This window comes from Callospermophilus lateralis, chromosome 9 (genome assembly GCF_048772815.1).
Source record: "Callospermophilus lateralis isolate mCalLat2 chromosome 9, mCalLat2.hap1, whole genome shotgun sequence".
Classification (NCBI taxonomy): Eukaryota; Metazoa; Chordata; class Mammalia; order Rodentia; family Sciuridae; genus Callospermophilus; species Callospermophilus lateralis.
The window spans coordinates 9,053,210-9,071,419 of NC_135313.1; the positions used below are offsets into that span (position 1 = coordinate 9,053,210).

The following is an 18,210-nucleotide window of genomic DNA, read 5'->3' on the forward strand; positions in this document are numbered from 1 at the left end:
TCTCTGTGTTCAGAGCAATTCATATCATTTTTTTGCCAGGTGACATGTGGGTTTTGTAGTTTCTGATCTCTTTTGTCTTGGTATACTGCTTTTGATTAGAACACTCCTTTTTGTATCACTTCCTTTGTCGGGGCCAGGCTTAAAAGCTGCATGGATTATAAAATCTGTATTCTCCTGGTAGAGGTCATTTTTCCCTTTCTTGGGAACTTTAGTCAAGTACCTGGTGGTAGATCACTTGGTCTTATGAGACTATGTCCTCTTTGAAGAGAGTGACTAGACTGTGTTATCCATATTTCTGTGAGCTGTCATGAATTGAACATATTTGTTGGTAAACCTTTACATCTGTTGTGAATATGTTGTAAAATCTTCATATATTATCACATCTTCCTCTTTAATTCAAAGGTCTTTCCCCATTTTAGTAAATGTATCAACATTGTGGAAAAATTACTAAGCCTGGCTTTAAGATAAACTTGGAAGCACATAACCCAGGCCAGCCTCATATTTGTGATCCTCCCATATTACTGGAATTATAGGCATGTGCCATCATGCCTATCAAATTTAAACATTAAACCTACAATAAGGAATTACCTATTTGTAACTAGCCACTTTCTTCAGTTTGTACAAAGTTTTAAGTCTCCTTTGTCTCCTGTGGGTTAGAATTGTATATATTTTGTTTTTTAAAGGATGCTAGGATTTGAATGCAGGGCCTCAGCCATGCTTTATAAGCGTGTCATTTATCACTGAGCTATGCCACAACCCCTAGAGATATTTCTTAATCCTTTTGGCTACTGAGGATTTTACTAAATAGCAGTCAAAGTGATTAAACTATATAAGGGTACAGGCAATATTGTATGCCTTAAAGTCAACAAGAGGCACTTGAGACTTGCTTTCACGAAAAAAAAAAATTTTTTTTTCTTTTTCCCTTTTGGTAATACTACGAATTGAATTCCCGGTCACCACATGATAGGTAAATTCTCTGCCACTGAGCTGTACCTCAAACCCATTTTATTTTATTTTGACAAAGGAACTCACTAAATTTTCCAGGCCAGGCTTTAACTTGCAGTTCTCCTCCCTCAGCCTCCTGAGTGGCTGGGATTACCAGGCATGTACCACTAAGCCTGGCTTTAAGATAATCTTGAATGCACATAACCCAGGGTTACTATAGTCTGTTCTTTTGCACTCATATGCTTGTTAAACAGGGAAATGATGTCAGTATAATGTGGAAGTAGTTTCGGTTTTTAGGTAATTTTTCCACAGTGTTGATACATTTACTAAAATGGGGAAAGACCTTTGAGTTAAAGAGGAAGATGTGATAATATATGAAGATTTTACAAAACCCTGCAAGTTTTGCAGAATTTATTTTATTTTATTTTTTTTGAGTTTTTCAATGGCTGTTTATTTTTAAATAAGGAAAGTTTTAATTTAACTAAGTAAAAATGACATAAAAGAAATTTATTTCTAACTCTTCTGCCAAATACTAATGTAACCCCAGAAAGCAAACATTTTTTAAAAGCACATAAATTACAGTAATTGATGTGTGACTACAACTTTTATCAGTATGATTATGCAGCTTAAATAAATGGAATTTGGTCATCAAATTCCAATATTAAAAAGGTTACAATAGATTGTGTGTTTACATATTGCCTGTGTCATAGTCTTCTGTCTCAGATATAATTCTTAGAATGAATGTAGGAAATATATATGACTTTCTCTATCCGCACAACTATCTGTACAAAGTAATAATCTAATTTTCTGACAAATGTAAGTTAAAGGAAGAGCATTAATGTTTTAATGAAACCCTTCCCCCCCAAAAAAAAAAAAAGGTTTTAACTTCACTATCTAGATTTGTTTTGAGTGTAGTATCCTAGGTTCAGGCAGATGGGTAGACAGGTTTTTTTTAGAGAGATGCCTTACTCCCTTTCTTCATTTGTGTGAGGGGAGACACTGATAATGGAGTTGGCAGCACAGGATGAAAGACCTGTTCCAAGAGAAGTGAGCAGGAAGCAGGGCCAGTCAAAAGGTCCTGGAGCCAGTGCAAAACCAGCTGAAGTGGTGCTTACAACTAGAGCTGTGAGTTTGATCTTGGAGAGGCGAGCCAAAATCCCTGGCAAATCATCCACATGCAGTTCCATCTCTTTCCACTGTTTTTCCTTTTTCTCTCTTTGCCCACATCTGTTGGGCTTTCAACGATGGAGGCAGACTTTAGTTCTATTAGTTGGGTTTCTAGACAAAGGCAGGCTGGGGGTTGAAAGAGATCTCATATATTTCTGCTTTGGCTTGACTTGACGATATTTTTTCAAGGAAAGGAGATGCTACTGGTTCTGGTTTAGGTTTTACTTGCTGGTTGAGGCTTCTATTCAGCTGTGTCACATACATGCGTCGAGGAAGTTAAAGTGCTGAAATGTAATCCACTGCTTATTGGCATTCCTGAAAAGGCGCATAAACTTGTGGGGGGATTCCTGCACAGCTTTTCTTTCTAGATACCAGACACATTCTCCTACCCAACCTGTCGGGAGGCATGAGGAGAAAGCGTGAGGGGATGCGGCCATACGCACGATTCTGGCCGTTCCCCGGGATCCCCATGTCCTCTCTCCTCACCAGCTGCTGGGCACCGCCATCTTGTTTCCAGAATTGATTTAAACATACCATTTAGTATAAATCACAGATAGGTAGATCAGGGGCTCCCAGAATCACTGTACTTTATAGTGCTAAAACTATGCTGAGAGTGCTGGGGATATAACCCAGTGGTACAAGTGCTTGTTTGTTGTGCTGTTTTGGTGTTTGTGGTGCTGTTTTGGTCCACAGGACCACAAACAAATAAACCAAAATAACTCTGGAATCTCAAAGCCATTTGCTCTTGTGTTTATAAAAAAGATAGCCGAAAAGAAAGTTTACCAGAGAGGAGTTGTTTTGATCTTGTTGAAACTTGTCTTAAAATGTCTTTAAAGTTTTACATTTTAAATGAAAATGTAAAAAAATAAGATGCCAAAGGATGAATTGACCAGTAACTCTTGCATACATTAGTAGAGGTTTAATCTATTAATCTGTTTTATTTGGGTGGAGGAGGGTGTTAGGGATTAATCCCAGGCCTTGTGCATGCTAGGCAAATGCTCTAACTGGAGTCACGCCCTACCACAGCCCTAGATTTGGTCTTAAATTAAAACTGATGATGTTTCGGTAGGACTCACTATAAAATAACATAGGTTTGAGTGTTTGTGTCTAATCTAATTTTGATCACTATCCCTGTACCTTGTAATTAGTTTTAGGGGCTGGTATATATAATATATAATATATATATATATATATATATATATATATATATGTATGTATGTATGTATGTATGTTTTCTTTTAATAACAGATTTTTTTTTTTCCAGGAACATTCATATGCTGTTGCAGAAACTCCTGAAAACACACATACACACACACACACACACTCTCTCTCTTACTTTCTCTCTCTCTCTCTCTCTTTCTGATTTACTTGATGGGCTCACTCTAGTGCTCATTAGTTTGTCATGAATTTTCTATGCTATTCTGCAAATATGAATTACAGAGAGTATAAATTTTACTAGACCTAAAGAGATTATGCTTCTTAATCAGCATCAGGACACGATAAACCAGAGAATGGTAAAATGATCTACAAGGAGGTAGCAGCCAAGACTTCGCTGTGATTACTGTGGTGTTCTAACCGACTCTTCTAGATTGGACATCATCAGTTTTTGGAGGTTTACTTGGCAATAGTATTAGTACTTTATAAATGCATACAATAAAAGGAACCTCATTTTCAGAGGCCCAGGGTTGTCACTTCATGTTAATCTGGTTGTCTACTCCTTGTTCTAAGCCAGGGTTGGAAAAATATAGTCCATGCATTTTTTGAATCTGGCTCACTGCCTGTTTTTGTGATTAAAATTTCAGTTGGAGCATTACTGTGCTCATTGGTTTGCGTATTGTCTGCATCTGCTTCTGTGATATAATATTGCCCACAAAACAAAATATTATCCTTTACAGAAGATATTTAAGACTCCTTTTGCTAAATGTGAGCACAAGTATGATAATGATAGATTAGATAGATTTAGATGTAGCCCTTGATTTGATCACCATCACTACAAACAAAACAAAAAATTAGATGTGTTTTAAGACTAAAGAATAATTTATTTGGAGATGAGAACTGCTACTACGACTATAGTGGGACCAGTCTTAGTTAATGTAGATTAATTTGAGATGACAAAGAGAATGAGATTTGTTAGGGATGTATAACATTTTTAATAACGTTTTTAAAAGACTTTAATGTTTTAAATTTTATGTTTCATTAGGTTGTCTAATTTTGAATGGATAATTTACCTTCACGATTTTTGAATTATAAAAGTTAATGAAAATACAAATGTTAGAGAACCTTCTGGGGCATGGTGGCACACTCCTATAATCCCATGATTCTGTAGGCTGAGGCAGGAGGATCTCAAGCTTGAGGCCAACTTCAGCTACTTGGCAAGGCCCTAAGCAACTTAATGAGACCCTGTCTCAAAATTAAAAAACAAAAACAAAAACAAAGTGGGCGGGCGGGGGGGGGGGGATGTAAAGGACCTGAATGCCAGAATTTGTGAATATTTTTCTGTGGCTATTGAATTCTGTACCCTGAACACAGAATATTATACTTCTTTAAAATTTTTTATTTTTTAAGTTTAGTTGGACACAATACCTTTAGTTTGTTTATTTAGTTTTTTTTTAATGTGGTGCTGGGGATCGAATCCAGTGCCTCATGCATGCTAGGCATTGCTCTAACACTGAGCCCCAGCCCACATTATACCTCTTTAAGTACTTATGGAATGGTTTGAAAAATCACTTCTCGATCCTAAAGAATAGAACTTTTGACATTCCTAAAGAAGAATAGAACTTTTTATGTCATAAAAATTAAAGGTCATGGGTCAAAGCAAAATTTTAATATTAAATGGATGAAAAATATAGAAAAAATAAAAATTCAGTGTATAAAAACCTTACAAGCTTCAGCTTGGTTTTACCTTGAGAGGAGAGAGATCTTATAGGAGAGTAGAAAAGGGGAAAGACTGAGGGTCAAGTAAGAGAAGTGAACATTTGTTACTAAAGTAAAAATTTACTATTTAAAATGAAGGTGTATTAGACTTCTTTGTGGTTCTGGGCCTGGAACCCAGAACCTTATGAACACTAGACAAGTGCTGTACCACTAAGCTATATTCCCAGTGCAAAAGTAGTATTAGAGATCCAAGAACAGTATCCTTTTATTGAAAAGCTCACTTCTTCAAGAATCTATTATTGAATTCAGGAAAAATGGAAGAGTAAATAAATACATTCAAAGAGAAACCCTGGGTGGTCTTTTTGAGGAGATGGTTCCACTTTTATGATGTTAGAGATTTATAGCATCCTTGCAGATTCAGTTAGAGATATCACTGTGTGAGGTTCTCATTGATTTTATTGCTAAATTCCTTTGAGAAGGTATTTGCAATGGAAGTCTTTAAAAATTTGGTTCTGTGTATTGGATCCAGGGCCAGCCTTATTCCTTTGAAACCCAGGCCCTAGCACTGAGCTACCCACCCCAGTCGATTTTTGTTTGAACAAAATATATTGGTATGGATGAAATTTTGCTCTAAGTTCTCATTAGTATACAGACTTTTATATGGAGAATGGATGTCTGCTGTGAATTACATAATTGCATTTATTATATGAATATCTCACATGTATAGTACCAATTTTCCTGGATCTATATTAATACGTGCTCTTTTTATTGCTTGTGTAAATCTTCTTAATTATTGCTTGTGATTAAAAACATCTAATAGTTGAAAACACATCATGTTGGAGATTTTTTTCAAACTAGCTTTTAGAACATTTTTGGCATAAGGCTTTGATCTGTTATAAATGTGAGGCAGCCATATTAATAATGGACTCTTTTGAATATGTTTGGAATATTTTATGGTAATTCTTAAAGTATCTCTGTAGGACTTTTTCTTTGTGCACTTTCTATTGATATTTTAAGTTCTTGGCAAATTGTCACTATCTTGATTTGATGTATGTTACTATTAAATGTTTCTAATAATTTTCTATGTAAAATCATTTTGGTAATTAATTCATCAGCCTCTGCATTACTATGCTTATCTGAAAGAAAAAAAAATTTTTTGCTTATTTGAATTTTAATGTAAAAACTGGAAACCATTATCATTGTGAGAATCACAAACTGCCTTTTCTGTAAATTTTTAAAAATTAATAGTCATGCTATCAAGCTAAATTTTTAAATTATGAATTCAAGTTCAATAAATAAAAACAAAAATAATGGGGCTCCATGTGATGTTTCAGTGTGTTTACATTGTGTAAATGCTTAAATCAGGTTAAGCATATCTATCTTGTCATTATTTCTTTATAGTGAAAATATTCAAATTCCTAGCTTGTTGGGAATATACAGCCCATTATTGTTATCTATAGTCACAGTACTGTGCAATATCACGTGCTGTTTACAAAAAGTGGATTCTAAGTCTGGATTTGCTTTTTGTAAAAATGTAGCATACTTTAATATCTACAGTAAAATTACTGAAAAATTCATTATTAAGTTGCCATAATAATGTTACAGAATTATGACCACTGGTAGTAATAAGAAATCTTAATTTGCAGGAATGTTATAGCATTAGTTTTAACAGGGCAATTTCTTTGGCTATATTATTTGAAATAGAATATTTAATAATTTAATTATGTGATATTTAAAAGAAGGGTAGGTCAATAATGAAGAATTGGGAGGCTCTTTTAATGTAAATATTTCACTTTCAATTTTGTATTTTCATCTCAGTGTCCTGATAGATTTCTGTTTTGATTTTCTGCTGACAGGTCACAATTAGGGCAGGCAAAACATAAGAGATATAGCCCTCCTGAGAGTAGAAAATCTAATTCTAAGGCACCCAAAGTGCAGTCTAATACTACTTCTGAACTGTCAAGGGGACACCTTTCTAAAAGGTAAATCTTCACATTGCTTATGTTTTCAAGGCAGACTTTTTTGCATTTGAATTACTACATATATTAAAGCTTACCAGGTTATTCCAAACTGTTAAAACAGGTTTTTATTATTCTTGAGTATAACTTTTAGGATTAATAGTTTATCACCTTTGTAGCAGTACCAGTACACTTTGCCCCAGACAGTTTTTCCTTGTTTAGAGATCTACGAGATTGCCGATTGCTTAACAATTATAGGCATCTAAAATGCCTTTTTAACATTTTCTTTAGTATTCATTGGAATCGCGGTTTAGGTCAGTGATCATTAAGATCTGATTTGTTAGGAGTCTTTGGAAAGGAATGTTAATGTGAAGATTTGATATCACTACAAAGTAAAAGTTTGTAACTCTTGTTTTGGAAGTGCCTGTGTTACATCCTTTGAGCTTTGACAGTTGTGTTTGTGAATGGAACATCAAAATTCTAGTTTCTATTGATTCTGAACCATTAAACATTTTTTTTCTTATAATCTTAACTCTTGTTTTACAGTGATTAATAGTGTTTAGTGTCAGTAATCTTTGTGCTGAAGAGTACCCTATCTTCTAGTCAAATATTTTTGCCATCCAAAATCACAAATTTTTTTTTCCCTGCCTTCCAATTTTGAGCTATTTGAAAACCTATGTTTTTTAAATACTAGACTCATTAGGAACTCCCCTACCCCCCCCCCCAAGCATTTCCAAAGGTTTAAGAAGAAATGAGTGTTATATGATAGGTTTACAGGCTGTTACTAACTCTTTTCTTATCTTAACTTCTTAGAAGCTGCAGTTCATCATCTGCTGTCATAGTCCCAGAGGATCCAGACAGAGCCAATACTTCAGAAAGGCAAAAAACGGGGCAGGTGCCTAAGAAAGACAATTCTCGAGGAGTGAAACGCAGTGCTAGTCCAGATTACAACAGGACCAGTTCTCCTAGCTCTGCGAAAAAACCCAAAGCACTTGAGCATACTGAGTCTCCCTCAGAAACGAGTAAGTCACATAGTAAGTCAAAGAAGAGACATTTAGACCAGGAGCAACAACTGAAATCTGCACAATTGCCATCAACAAGCAAGGCTCACACCAGAAAGAGTGTGGCCGCTGGCAGTTCACGGAGTCAAAAAAGAAAAAGGACAGAGAGTTCTTGTGGAAAGAGTGGTTCTGGGTCCGAATCAACTGGTGCCGAAGAGAGATCTGCAAAACCTACCAAGCTGGCTTCAAAATCGGCCACCTCAGCCAAAGCTGGGTGTAGCACCATCACTGATTCTTCCTCTGCTGCCTCTACTTCCTCCTCGTCCTCTGCTGTAGCCTCGGCCTCTTCCACTGTACCACCAGGTGCCAGGGTGAAACAAGGAAAAGACCAGAACAAGGCCAGGCGTTCCCGTTCAGCATCCAGTCCCAGTCCCAGAAGAAGTAGCAGAGAAAAGGAACAGAGTAAAACTGGTGGCTCTTCAAAATTTGATTGGGCTGCTCGTTTCAGCCCTAAAGTTAGCCTTCCTAAAACAAAACTGTCTCTTCCAGGGTCTTCTAAGTCAGAGACATCAAAACCTGGACCTTCTGGATTACAGGCCAAATTAGCAAGTAAGTTAATGGAAGATCTTTTCTTTAGGGGGTTTGTCAGAAGTGACTATGTTTTCAAGTTATTTTGTTTTTCAGTCTGAGACAATATAAGATTAATTACTTTATTTATATAATAATACTTGATAATTGATATTACATTTACTTTTATGGAGACAGATATATAAGAATCTTGCTTTTTTCTTTTTCTCTTTTTTGGTAGTACTAGGGATTGAAAACGGAGGTGGGTGGGTTGTTGGTGGTATTCTACCACTGAGGTATACCCCCAGCCCTTAATTTTTATGGCTTTTAAGGAATTTGGACTAAAGATGAATACTGCTAATGCCTCATACACTACTCTGGGTCCTAAGTTAGTGGGAAAGAATATTGCCCTTTTTGAAACTTGGAGTGGACTATAAAGAACTAAAGTTTGAGAATAACGCATTTAAGCAAAGAAATGAGATGGGGAAAAACAGTGTTATGTGTGTTCCTTTATGAGGTAGCTTGATGGCCCTTTCCCATCTCCTTTCCCTGAAAGAGGTTTCAGGAAGCTTCTTATTAGAACTGATTAGACCTAGCGATGACCCTCTTAAGTTATGTTTCCTGAAGTGCTAAAATATTTTTTTTTCTTCTAGTAGTTAGCTTTTTTTTTTTTTTTTTTTTTGGTGGGGGTGGGCATGGGTAGGAGGTGGTTCTGTTTTAAGAAGTCAGAAAAAAATAGAATAAGAAAGCACTTATGCACATTTTCCCCTTATTTTGTAGTATTGGGAATAATGCCCAAAGCCTTGAGCCTACTGGGCAAGCACTCTACCTGTGAATACATTTCTAGTCCTTTTTATTTTGAGACATGGCCTGTGTGTGTGTGTGTGTCTGTCTGTCTCTCTCTCTCTCTCTCTCTCTCTCTCTCTCTCTCCTGGGGATTGAATCCAGGGATGCTTAACCAGTGAGCTGTGTCCCCAGCCCTTTATGTTTTTTGAGACAGTTTTGCTAAGCTTCTTAGGGCTTTGCTGAGTTGCCAAGGCTGACTTTGAACTTGAGATTCTCCTGCCTCTGCCTCTTGAGCAGTTGGGATTAACAGAGTACAGGAATGTACCAGTGCACCTAGCTATTTATCCCCATTTTTTAAAAGCTTTGAATTTTTGTTATAGATTACCTTTTTCCCTTTTGTGTCCTGATAGAAGATTGTGGTTTCAAATCTACATTTTGATAGGGCTAGAACCTTTTCTTGCTTATTTGAAGATTTTACATGACATCTTCCAGCATTCTTGTTGGTTGAGTTAATATTGAATCAGTTTAACCCAATATTGAATCAAAGCTCTTTGCTCTGTTTAACTATAATTACTAACTACTTTTGATTTAGTATTAGTTGAACTTTAACAAGAATACTAGTAATCAACATTTAAACTGCACCATAGGGTTATTGTGTCGGTAATTTTTTAGATTGTAAAACTTTTCTCTATTTGGTGTTTTAAATATGGTATACATATGTATAAAATCTTTTCAGTTCCAGATAACGAATCAGGACTTGTTAGATAGGAATCTTAACCTTGAAAGGAAATAAAAGCCCAGGTTAAAAAGGAATAGCAACTGTTTGTCCTGCCAAAGTTTTCTTGATAATTGAAATTATTTATTTCGGGTCTTGTACCTCTTCTCTTCACATCTTTTAAGTGAAGTAGAAGCATGTGTATGACTCCATGTGGGTGTGTCCATTTAGTAGCTGTGTAATCTCCATAGCCAGTGTACCAACTTGAGTTCATAGTGAGTTCCATGGAATTCCTTCTTCCCTTTTTCCCTGTTCAGTCTATCTCACTTGAAGGCTTTTGTTTTTTAGGTATTATTCGTAGGAGGGTTCAAGTGCTGGGTGATATAGATAGTACTAGTGTGTCATAGCTTCAGTACTTCTCAAAGATCATGTTGTAGTATATTGACATGATTTAAAAAAAAAAAAAAAATCTGGCCATATCATTGGCCCTATCAGTGGCTGATTAATGGGGTTTTCTAAGTTGTAAGGGAGCTCTCAGTCAGGAAACACCAAGATTTCTGGCAATGCCATTGAGCTAGTAACAGATCAGTCCAGAGAATTCTCTTAAGTGCGCTTTATTCATAGTTACAAACTGATTTAGTATTTTAAAACTCATTTCATAATGATTTTCCTTATCTTCACAGAACCTCTGTGTATTCTGTTGTCACTATATTGCCTTTCTAGCCTTACTTCTACTTCCCTGGTTCTGATCTCTATTTGTAGCCTAAGCCCTGGAAACAAAGAAAAGGAACCAATCAACCAGCATTTGTTTTGCAGCTAATAAGTGCCAGGTATTTTACATATGCATTCACATGCACTTTTCAAAATTGTGCTTTAGGATAGTGATTGAGTAACTTTATTCCAAGGAGGTGAAATAATTTCTCTGAGTTAGGATTTGAAGAAAGGAAATATATGTGACTTTAAAGAGTTTCCTGTGTTTTACTATTTTAACATAATTGGGTCACTTGGAAATTTTAAGACCCCTGAGGAATTGAATTTTATTTTTTCCTTCTTTCCTGCTATTGATTAATCTTTAGGAATGATTAATAGGTGAACCCAGGGATTCATATACCATTTACCATGTATTTGCTTCTTTTCAAATAAATGAAAAACATTTCAAAACAAAGTAATGAAAGGCCTGTAAGTGCTTGACAGTTATTCTAAATACTTTATATGGATACCTTTTATTTATCTCTCATCATCCCTGTTTGGCAAGTACAGGTAAGCTACCTTGAAATCATTGGTCAAGTTATGTGTTCAAAGGCAAAGAACTAAGAAGTTACAGAGTCGAGGGCATACTCAAGTCATGTAGAAATTGACCTTGAAAACAATGCACAGGAATAGCGGATCAGGTGAGCTAAATCTTGGGATTCTTGAAGTCATACAGGGTGGGGTGTATCTTAGATATGTGTTGGGGATGCAAATCAAGTCAAGATGGCGCCTGGCAGTTTGCCAGGAGGAATGGTTTGTGAAGCAACGCCAGCGAGCCATTAAGATGGTGAGGATTCCTTACTGGCTGACTGCATTATCTAGATGATGTTAATTGAGTCAAGCTGTGTGTAATCAGTTAGGTATATATACCTCTGCTGTCCCGCAATAAAGCCGCTCCTGTTACCTTGGGTGCCCGCTACCTTGAGTTCTCACTCAGTACCCGCTGAGTTTCCCTGCAATAAAGCAACCTTCAAGTTGCTTGTCACCTCCCGGTTATTTTTGCCCTGCCGGACTGCGGCAGATATGATTAAATAAACAGATTTCTTTTTTAAAAAAATATTTAGTTTTTAGTTGTAGTTGCACATAATACCTTTATTTATATGTGGTGCTGAGGATTGAACCCAGGGCCTCGCATATGCTAGGCTGAGCCACAACCCCAGCCTCAAATAAATGCATTTCTTCATAAAGAGTTTATATAAGAAGGCTTAGAATTGGTAGGTAATTTCTCTGGATTTGAAATAATGGTATTTGGGACAAGGAGAGTACTTCATACAGAGCTAAAAGTCTTAGATTTGAATCTCATCTTACTAAGTTGTGATTATGGGAAGTTTGTGAGTTTTTAAATTGCTAAATATGCACAATAGTATTTGAAGAATAAATGAATATGTGTGGAGACTTGGCATAGTGCTTAGTACACGGGCATCACAAAATTTAGGGTGTACAATTGAAATTAATACCTTAAGGCAGAAAATATAGAGAACAACATTTTGAAACTGAATATTGAAAAATCCTGACCACTGATCAGGTTAAGGTAGTTATTTTTAGATTTGGGAGACTCAAATTTAACATGCTGTTATTTCCTGGTTTGTGAGGTTGAGCAAATAATTTAGCTATAATTATGATGCTATTCTTATTACAAAGTAATAATATTCATTCTTATAAAAAGAGTAAATGTGAGGACCACTTTGTGAAATTAAAATATCATTTAATCTACCAGTATAAAATGGTGTATGAAGAATTGTGGCCTTGTATTTGAAGGGCTTTTTATACATCAGGGCTTATTGGTGGCATTTGTTCTTGCATTAATCCAAAGGGCAGAAGTAGTTTTGATGGAGAAAAGTTGATAAATTTCTTATTCATTCAGACCTCAGTGGGAAAAACATATAGTAAATGGAATAGGCCTCTTAGTGATATAGAAAAACGCTTCAGACTGGGTAGTTTTTTTTTTTCCCCCTGCAGATATCATTTGTTTCTTCCAGTTTTTAAGACTCAGTAAATCTGTTTGTTGGATGTTAAACCTTTCTTCAGGCAAAGACTGATTATAAGGTTTGATTGGTTTATTGGGTAAAGGAAAAAAGTTTTTGAATTATAGAAATAATGGTACCTTCACGGTGCTTCTGAAAAATGATTTTTCATGGTCAAATATTACTCAAGGAGATTCAAGATATACATTAACATTGCAAACTGTGAGACATCTTCATTATAATTTTTGCTTAACCCAGTTTTCTTTACAGATTTATTTGATCAACTGTTCTTAACCTCAGGAGATAGCAGTGGATTATGGAGTACACTTTTGGAAGTGATACAGTCAGGACACTTAAGTAGGAAAACCTTTTGCAGTTTGTTTCTTTGGGAAGGGTTGATAGGTTGGTGAACGTGTATGTTTCTTGTGAGGAACTAGGGCTGGCAGAAGAGCTGGTGAAATAACTATCTTAGTCATGGATTCTTCTGGAACATTACTGCTTGCCATCTCTAACTGATCAAAATAGCTCTGTGATAGAGGTCACTCTGTGTCACTTGGTAGAGATCTTGAGACTACCACAGAAAGGATAGTCCTGTGTGATAATTTTTAATGTGTATTTGTAAATTATTGTAGCTATTATGTTCTGTTTAACCAAGTCAGCAAACATTCTTACAAATTTATATAGCATAAATGTAAAACCAATAGGATGGTTTTAAAATATAATATTTAATACTTTAAATAACTTAGTTTGCCTTCAGAATATAGTTTGCTAATCTGCTTTTTTTTAAAATCGTAATAATTTCAAAGTGTGATTAGTAGATGGTAGCACAGAATTATAAGACACAATTGGTGATTAAAATCTGAGTAATTAGGAAACTTATTTATAGAAAATTTAAAGGTATTAAATTTCCAGTCTGTGTCTATTTGTAGCTCTAGTTTACTCTCCATTATTTAAAGTGGACAACATGTGCATATTATTAATAACATGGTGAGCTTATTTTCATCTTGAGTTTAATACTCTGCTGGTGACTTGCATACAGCTTCTGACCATTATTAGAACTAAACAAGAATCAGGCTAGTAATGAATTCTGAGAAGGAATTCAACTTGAATTTAGGGCCCTTTCCATCAATCTGAGACATGTTACTTTTCATCCCTAGCATAGGGGGAAGAAGAAAATGAGTTGAGTAAGGAGAAAAGAATTGGGAAGTCAGATAATTTTTGGTTTCACCTTTTAGTGTCTTGTAGGATCATCTCTCTTGAGTTGAAAAAGTTGTGGGTTATCTTTGAGCTTTTCTGTATTACACAGCTTCTGTTAAAACAACTTAGCAACTTAAAAGTTTTAGTAGTTCCCAACAAACAGTATTTTTTGAGGCTTTAAGAAATTCAGTAAATTTAAAAAGACATGCCAAATTTAAAAAAGATCAGTAAAAAGAAACATATCTTTGGCTTCTGTTAAAAAAGACTTTGCTTTGTTTTACATTGCTCATGAATTATAAGTGACCATGTTATATGTTTGAGTAAACTACGAATTGTCAAATTAATCTGATCCATATCAGGTAAAATCACTCTTCTCTACTCTGGCCTGTGTTCTGTAATATCTTTGACACTTCTAATTCTAAAATATGTTGTTAAAAAAACAAAAATCCAGAAGATATAGAAATCTATAAAGAAGAAAAAGATGTCACTTTTAATTTTGTTCATGAATGGCTACTTCTTTTTTGGTGTGTATCCTTCTCAAATTTTTCTCTTATTAACAAGTAAGAGAGGTTTGGTTTAGTCAAGGATTAAATAAGATTTCTTATTAAAAATTAGCAGTCATAGCCTTATGTGGAGGTATATTTCTCATCCAACTTATTATTTTTTCAAAATAATAATAAAAAGGGTGGGGGGTATAGCCTACTGGTTGCCTAGTATGAATGAGGCTCTGGGTTTAGTCTCCAGTACTACAAAACCCCCCTGCAGTCTTCTCATCACACTGTTTTTTTCCCTAAAGCTGATTATCTTGATATTCACTTGTCTGTAGATTATGTGCTATACATGTCCATTTGATTTTTTTGTAGTTTGATCTCTGTTTCACCCGCTTTATAGAAAATTAGGATTTTGCCTTCCAGCATCATCTTATCTCCTCACCCAGTAAACAAATAAATACTGCAGATACCTCCCCGCCAGCTACCACCAGTTTATGTAAATGTCATCCATACCAGCCACATGGGAATATTTCCCTTCTTACTGCATGTTTGTTTTTCCTGAATTTAATGATGATATCTTTGTTTTCCTTACTTTTCAGTGATGCATCACTTCCTCACTCCATGCTGCATACTGATTGCCTAATTTTTTCCTTAAGCTGTCTTCATGGCATCTGTTTCATCTTCCTGAAGACATGAGGCCTGGGAATAGTTGCTGTTTAGGCCTGGTTATAGTACCTTTTTATAAGCTTTGAGGTTTTCTTTAATCTTTAGTTTTTCTAGATCCCATATCGTGTTTCTTGTTTTAGTGGAACATATCTTCCATTTGCTTTCTAAGAAAAACTAATGAGATTTTTAAAAAGCTTTGTCCTTTTTTTTTTTTTCAGATTTTGAATACCTGGGAAGTTATCACCTTGTTACCTGTTTAATAGATCAGTTGGATGTAGAATTTTGAATCAGGAAGTATCTTCAAAATTTTTTAAAAACTATATTAGTTTTCAGTGCTAGAACCATTTCTATTCCTGACCTTTTGTCTATGTAATTCATTTCTGTGGAAGCTTGCAGGTCTTTATTTCCAGTATTTAGAAAAGTCAAGATATTGCCCATTGTAGGGTGTTTTGGTTTCATTCCTTCTAACCAATTATCCTGGCTCCCCTGGGTCTCAGATGTTCCCCAAGACAGGAGTTTCAGCTCTCACACCAGGATGTTTTTTCAATCACTCTTACCTTGTTTTCTCCTTTTCCATTTCCTATTATATGGGAATGGTCTTGATCTGACCTCCTTTTTCTTGCTTTTCTTTTTTAAAATGTTCTGTTTCTGATTGGTTTCTTTGTCTTGCAACCTTTCTGTTGATTTTGCTTTTGTTAATCCTTGTTTTCGGTCTTGTTTTATTTTAGAGCTTGTTTTCATATTTTATTCCCCATAGAATCCTGTATTTGGTCTGTGGAACTTAAATAAGTTTTTTGTTTATTTTTGGAGGGGATTTATTTTGGGGTAGGTTTTATTTTTTAAACTACGAAGTTTTCTCAGATGCTGTTAATTCCTGGTTGTTTTCTCATACTCAAGTGTAAGGGAGACCAAAAATCTAATTTGTGAAGTTTGGAGTATGAAAGTGAGATTTGGCGAGGCGAGATTCATTGTCTACTGATCTGGTCGGGCTGTTTTGTTGTGAAATCTCATTTTATTTTTAGATTTATTTATTTACTTTTTTTCCTGGTAATTCTGTAGGCATAATTATTCAAGCTCCTGGCCTTAAGGTAAAGGCTTAGGTGCCAGAGTGCTAGGAGAATAAACTGAAAAGAAGAGGTTTGAAAAAGAAGTGGAGAGTATATCATATATCATCTAGTATTTATGCACTTGATCCCCCTTCCCTCTCTGCATTTATGATATGGTGCACCTATTTGCAGCTGTGTACTTTGAGAATGCATATGTTTTATACGCAGTAAATAATGATCCAGAGTTTTGCTGGCCCAGGAGAGGCACAGTTGTCCAGCTATGCAAGTGGGGGAGGGGAGCTGGGAATCTCGCTGCTTCACAAACACCCCCTCAGTTAATCCTCAGTTTTAATACCAGAACTACCCCCAGAGAATCTGGTATCATCAGCGCCTGAGCCTTTTAGGGTTTCCATATATTTTAATCTGATAGTTGGTACTTATTTTAGTTTTATACTTAGAGCTTTTGGACTTTCCAGTGCATATACCTCTGGTATTGCAGTCTCTCTTCCATTCCATTCATCTGTGTTGATTTGTTTCAAAAAAAAAATTTTTTTTAAGATATTGTCTTTTTTTTTTTTTGCCTATTTTGCTCAGTCTGGCCTTGAACTTTTGATTCTTCTGCTTCAGTCTCCTGAGTAGCTGGGATTAAAGGCATGTGACACTGTGCCTGGCTATTAGTTCTATTTAATAGTATTTCATGAGGGGACAGGAGTAAATGCCCACATGTTCAGTCATCTGTGTTTACCCAAAGGCAGGCACTTTTCTGTGTATGTGCACATCTTTTCTAAGAAGCAGGATCTTGCTATACACTTTTTTGAGTGTGCATTTTGTGCCTGGCTCCATAATTGATACTTGACGTACGTGAGATTTCAGCCTCATAATTACAGAATGAGGTAATATCCATATTTTAAGTGTAGAGACACCAAAGTGTTTTACTTGTTCAAACATCAAGACTTTCCTCCTGTCAAAAAGCTACAAACTACATGACATTAAAAGTAGCTACATATGGCTATATCTTAGTTAATTAGTAAATGAGCATTTACACTGTTCTAAATTATTAAATTAAACATAGCTTTGTAATTTACACCGTTATTTTCTTGTTTGAGCACTGGTTATGCCTCTTTTAAATATTAATAGATGTTTTGAAATTGCTCATAGAAATATGAATTTATATTTCCACTAGTGGTTTAAAGGTGCCAATTTGTTTTATTAACTAATAATTGTTTCTATAGATTTTAATTACCATATTGTTCTTTATTTAACTTTCTTCTATTTTTATTTTCACTTGTTCCTTTCTGCAAAAAATAGATCAGTATCTTCGTGCCTTTCTACTATTTTTAATATTGTTGAATCATTGCATGAAGTGGCTATGCTTTGACTAGGAAATAATACTTTTGCTTAGAAAATTGTATTTGGATTTAGCTTATTATTATCCACAAAAATCAGTCTCTTATTACCGAGTTATTTAAAAATTTATGATACCTTTTTATGTGATCATAGATTACTTTTCATTTCATGAGTTTATTGTATCAAAGTAAACTATTAATAAAGATATATATGCTTGAAGGTAGTCATAGAATATTCAAGGCATGCCAGAGTCTCATGATTCTGTTGACTAGTTTCAGGTGTAAATGTCTTTTGACTAAAGGACTTAAAGCTGTTTACTGAAAAGGTACCCATAGTTACTTTTCTTTATTAATCTAATAATCTAAGATTATTAATCTTAAATTTTAATCTAAGTTTTCTCAGCAAAATAGTCCTAAAATATGAATGGTAAGTTAAATTCCTGATGCGTTGTAATAATCCAAGGAAATGGATGATTTTTACAGTGAAGATTATGGAACACTGAGAGAAATTGAAAAGGACATACGCACACAAAACAACAACAAAACAAAACACAAGACATTTTATGTTCATGGGTTGGAAGGATTAATGTTGTTAATATCCATTCTATCCAAAGTAATTTGCATTGAATATGCAAGTCAAAATACCATGACATTCTTGAGTTAATTTTTCCTAAGGTCTGAGACATTTCAGATTAAAAATTGCATACCATTTTTTTCCTTTTTTATTTTCAAAGTTC

General features: G+C 35.1%; 1 protein-coding gene across 18 annotated transcripts in view; it reads left to right on the top strand.

Annotated features, from left to right (window-relative positions):
- The window catches only part of Trip12 (thyroid hormone receptor interactor 12), a 147,956-nt gene that overhangs the window by 50,428 nt on the left and 79,318 nt on the right, over positions 1-18,210 (top strand). For 11 of the 18 annotated variants that reach the window (XM_076866231.2, XM_076866226.2, XM_076866233.2 and 8 more), the window contains exons 3-4: positions 6,843-6,968; positions 7,758-8,554. In XM_076866231.2, the coding sequence (XP_076722346.1) occupies positions 6,843-6,968; positions 7,758-8,554 (923 nt within the window). The remainder of the gene's footprint in view (positions 1-6,842; positions 6,969-7,757; positions 8,555-18,210) is intronic. The other 7 variants (XM_076866239.2, XM_076866240.2, XM_076866242.2 and 4 more) reach the window with 2 other exon arrangements.